The sequence below is a fragment of the Borostomias antarcticus genome (assembly GCF_949987555.1).
Source record: "Borostomias antarcticus genome assembly, chromosome: 3".
NCBI lineage: Eukaryota > Metazoa > Chordata > Actinopteri > Stomiiformes > Stomiidae > Borostomias > Borostomias antarcticus.
Genome location: NC_140236.1, coordinates 37,442,786 through 37,452,323, shown reverse-complemented (window position 1 = coordinate 37,452,323; position 9,538 = coordinate 37,442,786). Strand labels below are relative to the sequence as shown.

General features: G+C 44.7%; 1 protein-coding gene across 1 annotated transcript in view; it reads left to right on the top strand.

Annotated features, from left to right (window-relative positions):
* The first annotated feature begins 33 nt into the window (after nt 1-33).
* Nucleotides 34-9,538, top strand: part of evi5b (ecotropic viral integration site 5b) — a 45,986-nt gene continuing 36,481 nt past the window's right edge. The window contains exons 1-2 of the mRNA XM_084435798.1: nt 34-169; nt 8,538-8,761. Coding sequence (XP_084291924.1) covers nt 8,619-8,761 — 143 coding nt within the window. The 5' untranslated portion in view covers nt 34-169; nt 8,538-8,618. The remainder of the gene's footprint in view (nt 170-8,537; nt 8,762-9,538) is intronic.

Here is a 9,538-nt window from a genome sequence, read left to right as displayed (position 1 = left end):
GCTTGATGAGCTGGGTTGAGGATTTGATGGAAACTATCTCGTAGCTGTAGAAAGTAGGTTGTCTACGGTCATATAAATCAAGTAAAATCAATTGCGTATGGCAGTGTAACTGCACTTCCCGGTCCATGGAAAGTTAACGTTTACATTTGATGAGTGAAAACGGTTCAAGGTAAGCTGGGTTTATACTTTTTCCCTGTTTCTTGTTGCAAGCTGTCGGAAGCTAGAAGGGGAAGCCAGTTGAGGCTCAGTGTATATGCTGGAATGGGACGGACCGCATACAGAAATAACTAGAAGTCATCGTTATAATTTAATAGATTAAACCTTATAAATCGATTTCGAATGTAAAGTGCCGCAATGCACGTTATACAATGTGTGATTTTTTTTGGGGGGGTCTAGTTAATACAATGATCCATATAATGGATTTGTTCCAGGGAGCAGTCCGACCCTTACGACGCAGAGCGAATATACTCTGTTTACTACACCCGGGCAGCCCCGCGGTACACCTCCTCTGTCTGTACTGGCGGCTCCGCCCGGTCACATGACGGACTGGCGCCACCGTAACACAAATGTAATAAAGCAGGACTTGTAGCTAGGCGTAAGTAATGGTCCGGTCAGTTTGTGGAATGGAACAATCTATTATACGACTCAGAAGCATAGCTTCATGGATTAATGACGCTATTATTTCATAACGCCGGTGGGAAGCGTAGTTACATGGAAACATGGGAACGTTTCACTCAACATCTCCGTTCCAGGGAGTACTCGGAGCCTGAGCTGCAGGGGTTCGCTTGCCCCAAGATGTAACTGTCTTTACCCCTACGTCGGCATGGTGTTGAACTGTTTGGAAAAAAAATCTTTAGTTAGTAGTTTGCCAAAAGTATTGCTGTTTCTAAAATGACTATCCAGCCTACCCTGCTTTTTGTATTCCCTAGTGCCTAGTGTGACTGGTTGTAATCCAAATCTTTTTCCCCCCATAAATTAACCTAACGTTACCCCACCTTGCCTTGGAAGTAAACACAGCTGCCCTCTCCTCCCTGTGACCCTAGCTGGCTCTAGCTCTAGCTCTACCATACAGTCCCTCTCCTCCCTGTGACCCTAGCTCTAGCTCTAGCTCTACCATACAGTCCCTCTCCTCCCTGGGACCCTAGCGAGCTCTAGCTCTAGCTCTACCATACAGTCCCTCTCCTCCCTGTGACCCTAGCGAGCTCTAGCTCTAGCTCTACCATACAGTCCCTCTCCTCCCTGGGACCCTAGCGAGCTCTAGCTCTAGCTCTACCATACAGTCCCTCTCCTCCCTGGGACCCTAGCTGGCTCTAGCTCTACCATACAGTCCCTCTCCTCCCTGGGACCCTAGCTGGCTCTAGCTCTAGCTCTACCATACAGTCCCTCTCCTCCCTGTGACCCTAGCGAGCTCTAGCTCTAGCTCTACCATACAGTGTGTGTGAGCACCGAAGGTCACCTTATGTCATGATCAACTTGAAATACTGAAGTATTCCTGTGTAGGTGTTCTTACTGCTGTCCTATCTGCTTGCACCCCTGCACTCACCACCATTATTCTAGTCTCTAGCTTGATCCCTTTGATAATGACTCAAATGTCAAGGCCAAGTTGATAACACTTGCAAGCTACATCTTATTTAGACATTAAGGTTAAGCTAGGGCCTAAGTGCCTTGCTGCTGCTGGTAGGATATTCCTGCCTCCTTGGCCCTTTAGCTTGTTGGGGGGAAAGTGCTAAGTGTGACATGAGGAGGGTGGAATAACCCCACTGTGACCAGGTCCGCTTGTCTGTACTTGCCCTGGGAGACGCTTTGGTCTTTGTTCAAATAGCTCTTCTCTGCATGTTTGTGTCTCAGGGAGTGCTTGGGTGAAGAACAGAGCAACTGAAAGAGGAGTTCAGTCCTAAATGTAATAATTAGCATAAATTCTAAATACAGTAGCATATAGCCTTTATCAAGGAAAGTTGTCTGTGGAAATGATGCTATTGTTAGCACTAAAGCAGTTTCATTTATTTATTTATTATTTATATTTAGTCATCATAGGGATAAGGATGATAAACCTCACTGCTAGTGTTAGGGCACTGTATCCATCAATACCGAAGGCCATGATTCAATATTGGCTTTATCCCCAATTTTGCTGCATTACATTTGACATTATTTGAAGTCGCTTTGGATAAAAGCATCTGTTAAATGGCTGTACAGTTATAATAATTGCATTTAACATAGGTGGGCAGTGTACTTCTAGTACTCACCAGAACTCTCAGGAACTCACAATCTCCCTTATAAACAAATGACTAAGAACATAATCTAGTGAGAAAGTGCAAGAGTGCTGTGATAGTAGGCTACAGTTTGATTTGATACAGTATTATACCTTACATTACATTTTTTATCCAGCTGTAAAAAAAATAAAAAATGAGGTTTCAGTGCAACTTTTTAGTATCAAGTTGTACTTGTATTTCTCTCATTAATTCAAATTAACTTTGCTGTTGAATTGATGTGATGACATAATTTTACTCGTGGGAATGCTGGTGCAGGGCCAAACATTTGCAGATTTCTAACGGGTTTGGCTTGTCCTATAGGTGGTTGCATAGGGAAGAAAAGCCCTTATGGGGACCATTGAAATTCTCAACGTACACTGGACAAATCTGAGATGCCTTGTGTGTGTGTGTGTGTGTGTGTGTGTGTGTGTGTGTGTGTGTGTGTGTGTGTGTGTGTGAACTGAAAGGCTTTTCTTCTCTACATGACTGTGGCCTTTCTGTCAACTCTCTTTTCCCACTGAAGGTGGCCATTGAAATTCTGTTTTGTAAAACCCCTACTGTGCCACACAATTTCATTATGACTGAATAAAAAAGGTGTTTGTATGTAACTAAGTATAATGGAAAGTCTAGGTCTACTTGGTATACTGTAGGCAAACCCATTGATTTCCTCGATGACCTCAAGCCACAAAATACTAGCCTATTTTGGAGTGGATTAGGCTAGGCCTGTATTAGGCTAGGCCTGGACTAGGCTAGGCCTGGACTAGGCTAGGCCTGTATTAGGCTAGGCCTGGATTAGGCTAGGCCTGTAGCGAATGTAAAAGGAAAGGGTCATGTTGTAAGTGAGGCTGAGCTGTGTCCATAGCATTGGTTGGTTATGTTTTATGCCGCTGTAGCCTGGAGTTTGTCTGCTGGCTCTCTTGGCTGCTGTGCACACAAACCCAAGACTACAGAGGAAATACCCAGTTGCAGTGAGTTTGAGGTCCCTGATCTCATCAACATTGTTTTGCTGAGACTTCACTCAGGCCGAATCTCTCCTTGCTGTGGCTTTCATTAGACATGCAGAATGGCTCCCAGGGGCCCATTCAATCCTCAGTCCCTCTGCAAACAATGGAGGAAACGATCACTGCACCCAGGATTTATGCACGACCCTCGCCTGGCATCGCTGCCTAGAGGAACGTCTGGAGAGGAACCATCTGCACACACTACCATGCCAAATCATGGCCATGTCACTTCTCATTTTATTGGCTGAATATAGACAGTAGATTTGGGCAGCAATAATCGCTGGGGACATGGTGGTATTCAGACAGACAGCAACTGTACCTGTATGTGGGGCTGGCTTGAAGGATCCCTCCACGCCACTGTGTTTGGTTCCAGTGTGTTTGGTTCCAGTGTGTTTGGTTCCAGTGTGTTTGGTTCCAGTGTGTTTGGTTCCAGTGTGTTTGGTTCCAGTGTGTTTGGTTCCAGTGTGTTTGGTCACAATGGGGGATAAATGGTTTTGTGAGTGTGTGTTCAGTCTGCATTGCAGATCTACACAAAACCCTGTATTGATTCTCCTCCCTTTCTCTCAACTCCAGATTTGAATCTTTTCACTTGCAGGTTTAGATCTGTCACGAATGATGCTTTGGAGATGTTCCTCTGAAGTAAAATCTCTCGTCTTCACATCCTCTTGGCTTTAAGGGGGTGAGAGGAGCGCTGATTTGACTCGTACACCAGGAACTGGGTAGCATATAGCATAGATAATCTGACCACAAAGCTTTCTGAGGTAAAAAGTTGCCTACTCAACATTGGTTGACTATAAATATTTAAGGCTCTTACTTGAATGCTGCTTGGTTCTTTAGGGAACCGAAACTGTGTAGACTGCAATACCGAGGCATAGCCAGCTGTAATGTGATCTTAGCAATGTATTAGGCTAATTGTGAGTGCTGTACCATGGCCGTTAGCCAGTCCTGTCACTACACAAAAAGCAGCCAGTTCTGATGTGGCTCTATGGGTGTTTAAGTGATAGCCTGAGTGTATTACAGTGCAGCTCTTTGTATTGATCTCTTGTTGAGAGAGTCCTCCTGATGTTGTATTTGCGGAGCAAGGCTAAACCCAGCGACCAGTGAAGATACACAAGTCACTACTGATGGAGCCTGAGAAGGAACGACCACTTAAAGGACAATGCTCGTTTTTGACAACCTGGACCTTATTTACGACATATTATAAGGCGTTTGACTCACCGAGATCACTTTGGTGTAGTTCAGAGGCATGTAGAAGAAATTTAAAATCCAGCGCGAGCCAGTATATTCATGTAATGGCGGTGGTCGGGGCACTGAGAATGCAGTTTCTAAAAATCTATTTTCTGCCGTGAAACGGTTTTCATCAATCTGTCTTGATGAATCGCTAGTTGTGCTTACATAGAGCATAGGCCTGTTGTGGTTTTCACATGCCATGATCTTTAGAAACGTCTTTCGAAACGAAATAGCTTCCTCACTTGCTCCAGCACGCATGCGCACAGCGCGCAATCGTTGCTCCAGCACGCTGTGCGCATGCGTGCTGGAGCAAGTGAGGAAGCTATTTTGTGTCTAAAGACGTTTCTAAAGATCATATTACAGAGGCATGTGAAAAACCACAACAGGCCTATGCTCTATGTAAGCACAACTAGCGATTCATCAAGACAGATTGATGAAAACAACCGTTTCGCGGCAGAAAATAGATTTTTAGAAACTGCATTCCAAGTGCCCCGACCACCGCCATTACATGGATATACTGGCTCGCGCTGGATTTAAAATGTCTTCTACATGCCTCCGATCTACACCAAAGTGATCTCGGTGAGTCAAACGTCTTATAATATGTCGTAAATAAGGTCCAGGTTGTCAAAAACGAGCATTGTCCTTTAATCTAAGTTCATTTTTGACTTCTGAATGTAAGACCACAAGGCAGTAGTCGAGACAGATGCTTTCAGCCACTGACTTGCATCTAGGGCTGGGTTAAAAAAAAATCGATTCGAATCAGAATCGATTCATGAATCCCGAAATCGATCTTTTATTTAATGAATGAATGAATAAATGAAGGAATGAATAGTTCATTAATTCATTCAATGATTCATTCAATCATTTTTGGAAATCAGTATCGATACCCAACCCTAGTATTGATGTGTTGCATAACTTGGCAGTAATGTAATGAAGGTTACAGCAAAAAAAAACAGGTTTTTAGTAACACTAACCGAATCGATATTGAATTGAATCGAATTGAATCGTGATAATCGGAATCTGAACCTTGTGAATTGGAATCGAATCGATTCTTGAAATTCTGGTATACCCAGCCCTACCCAGCCCTACTTGCATCACCAGAAGTCTTTCCTTTTTATCTGCTCAGTACCTTTGCGGACAGTGCGTTAAAGTTGTAACATCACATTGCCTAGAAAAGTTTCCTAGATGGATCAGGAATAAATGGAACGTGGAGCGTAGAGTAGACCTCAAATCTGTGGCGGTCTGAAGCCCTGTTTCCTGTTTTTCAGCCAAAGGCAGGATGTGTAATAGGATTGTTTGTCTGAAGTGTTTGGTCAGCTAATAGCTAACTGTTCTGTTCTCCGCTGTACAGGGGGGAGGTCAGACTCTAGAGCATTTCCTGATCTTTCTTTTAATTCTTTCTCTTTTTAGGTTAATAGACTTGATAAATCACCTCCATTATCAGTGGGAGCTCCATAACCCTCCTCATTAAATGTAATCAAAATGCATGAGGTATCATCAAGTGCCGGCTCCGCTTTAGCCTTCTCAGGACGCCGCAAATTACCTCTGTATAAATAATGGAACAGGTCAGACTAGAACAGATGATGCTTACTTTTCAGAGCAACCCTGGACACGTCTGCTCCTGCAGGCTGAGTGAGGGACTGATGTTAGGCTGGTCTCCATGTGGTCAAACATCTAAGTGGAAGGAAATAGAAAATGGTAGTCTATTTTGACTCCTCTTGAGTCTTGGTCGTTTAATACTTGTTTAGGGTTAGGGTTAGGGCTACCTCAGTCTCGGGGGGGTTAGGGTTAGGGCTACCTCAGTCTCGGGGGGGGGGGGGGTTAGGGTTAGGGCTACCTCAGTCTCGGGGGGGGTTAGGCCTACTCTGTTTGCCTTGTCATGTTTGCTCATTTTATCCACCTCAGTTCTAGGGCAGTGCTGCTCCCACCCTGCTTTGTAGAAACATGTTGCTGGAGGGGTTTAGAGGCCCCCTCTGCATGTGAGCAGGGAAACAGCTGTCCCTGTTTTCATTCCAACAGCACGGTAACATCTGTTGCTTCTCTCTCTCTCTCTCTCTCTCTCTCTCTCTCTCTCCTCTCTGGCTCTCTCTCTCTCTCTCTCTCTCTCTCTCTCTCTCTCTCTCTCTCTCTCTCTCCTCTCTGGCTCTTTCTCTCTCTCTCTCTCTTTCTCTCTCTCTCTCTCTCTCTCTCTCTCTCTCTCCTCTCTGGCTCGGTCTCTCTCTTTCTCTCTCTCTCTCTCCTCTCTCTCTCTCTCTCTCTCTCTCTCTCTCTCCTCTCTGGCTCTTTCTCTCTCTCTCTCTCTCTCTCTCTCTCTCTCTCTCTCTCTCTCTCTCTCCTCTCTGGCTCTTTCTCTCTCTCTCTCTCTTTCTCTCTCTCTCTCTCATTTTCTCTCTGTCTCTCTGGCTATCTCTACTATCAGAGTGTGAGGTGATTATAGGGAATTGTCTGTCCGTCTGTATGCAACCTTTAGTAAATGACTCATTGTCTGACGGTGACAGTCGTAGATGTATGAACATTGAAAGAATGGAGCCCAACCCAGACTTCCTTTTGAGGTTAAAGCTTTTCTATGTATTAGGCTAGACGTGCTTTTGTGTGACAGTGACGTCTCTGACGTGGTTTTCGAGAGGATCTGCAGGTGAATTCCACAGCGTCTTGTTGCTGACTATAGAGGGAAGAGCAAATAACTTGAGCTAGGCTACATACTCCAACCGGGCTCGGTATGAATACATACTGGATCTCTGGAGAAGCACTTTGACCCTTGGTGACACCGTGATCAGCATGTGATGCGACTTTATTTCCGGAGACCAGAAATGACAACAAGCGCTCAAAAGGGGATTTATCTGTGAAAAGTCGCTTTCAGGAAAGTCGTATTTTTCTGTACAGTACATTGTGACATTGATTTGTTTTTTCTCTTCCTGTTTCTTTAGTTGATAGTATACATATTGGATTTGTGAATGGAATAGAGCCCAGAGATTTGGTTTGGAATAGCAGCGCTCTACAGGTAGGATTACAGGGGCTTATTTCTGTAGTGATAGTGTTCTTTATTCTATACTTGCTCTTAGTAACTAGATTAGTGACACGCCTAGCGTAGCATGAGTAAAGTAGTAGGCTTGTTAGACTAGTTCTCTTGTGTTTTAAGGAAAATGATAGACGGTTATGGACAGCATACAGTATGTTCTCTAGGAAACCCCAGTGAAAGCCTCAATGCCTAAAGAAGCAATGGATTACACTTCATCAGGTCTCATTCACATTCTCATGAGTGATGTCCGATTCATTCCAACAAATGTGTGATGTGTGAGTCTGTAAGGGAATAGGCACTCACTCACCTCTGGTCTCCTTGCGTTGTGCTTCTACATCACTAATGTAGTGAAGAAGCAATGAGATAACATTTTCACATTAACTCAAATCGTAGTCTACATGTGGTCTAATAATAATGATCAAAATAAACTTTATTTGCCGAACACCTTTCGTACAAAAAATGCAGCTCAACTAAGAAATTACATCCAAGTGCTTCACATAAAAATAGATATAAAATAAACATAAAATGGATAAAGTGCCCTAGTTGATGTAAAATAAGATGGAAGATAAAAATAAGATGAAAAATAAAGTTAGAAAAATAAATCAAATGAAATAAATCAAGATTGTCTAAACCAATCATCAACATTTGAAACGTTGGTAGTGCTTAACATTAGGGTTGCTCCTATACCTATTTAATAAGCTTTCAATTGCTGTAATTGTAATAGCATTGCATTCACATTAGAACATTATCTTAATTATAAACAAGTGACAAGTTTGATACTTTTATTTTAATTTTTCTACACTAGACCAGATGTGCCAGTTCAAGTACAACTGCAGGAAACCCCCAAAATAACAGACAAGGAAGGAAGTTGAAATGTTAAGTTCTCTTCCAGAGCATGACTGTAGCAAAAAGAACACGGATGTCCTTGTTTTTAAACATGTCAGGCATATCATCTTCCACTAAAGAGATCAGACCAAAGTTGCTAGTTTGATGTCAGAGTTGTGATTCTCTGCTGCCTCTCTACCTCCCTCCCTGTAGGTGGCGACAGACAAGGTTGCAGGCAAACTGAGTTCTACTCTCTCATGGGTGAAGAACTCGGTGTCGCACACGGTCAGTCAGATGGCTAGCCAGGTGGCCACGCCCACGTCCCTGCCCACCTCCTCCTCCACCTCTCTGTCCTCGCCCGCACTCTCCCCGTCATCCCCCGCCCAGCTCAGCCCGGATGAGCTGGAGCTCCTCGCCAAGCTGGAGGAGCAGAACAGGTAAAACAGTTTTCATCAATGCTCCTGAAGTTGAACATCTGTGTTTTGTACTCGCTGACCTCCTAGTGATGCTGTAGTCTGTGATGGCGTGCCGGCCCAGTATGCTTAAATTACGCCCGCGATATGCTTGCTCTTTAACAACGCGTACACGTAGACAAGCGCTGTATTTTACGGCGTGTTCATTTCTGACGACCCGCACAGCCGACGCGCCAAAGGAAGGCAGGAGGCGCGTGGTAGCCACGCAGGAGACGCGCGCTAGGCGACGCATACACGGAGGGAAAAGCAAGTACACCGCAGGCTTTAGTGTGAGCACAGGACTCTGTCCCGGGTTTGTTGGTTAGCTGAAGCGAGATTGGTGAGACACCCCCCACTGTCTGAGCTCTCCCCCTCCCGTGGCTCAAATCCTGGTTTCACATGCAGTCTCAGCGTTGACATGGAAACCAGGCGGAGAAGTTCAGGGGCTGGGGCTTGTGCCCCCACAGTGGGCTGAGAGCCCTGTGAGCAGCGTCCCCTCTCTCCCTCCCCAGCTAGAGGAGAGATGGATGAGCTGTCTGAAGGGCAGAAGCAGTGGTCACCAGGCCGAGGGCAGGAGTGGCATGGAGCACATTCTGCCAAGTTTAAATCTCATGGTTTACAGGAAGTCTGTTTTTTGCATACTTTGGACCAGAGACCGCTCCTTTTAGCACCAGATGTGATGAAAGCTCTGCCTGTGGTGTTAATGGCCTCCTTGGGGGATTGGAGTCCTTTTGTCTTTCTGGAAAGCGGTAATGGACATTG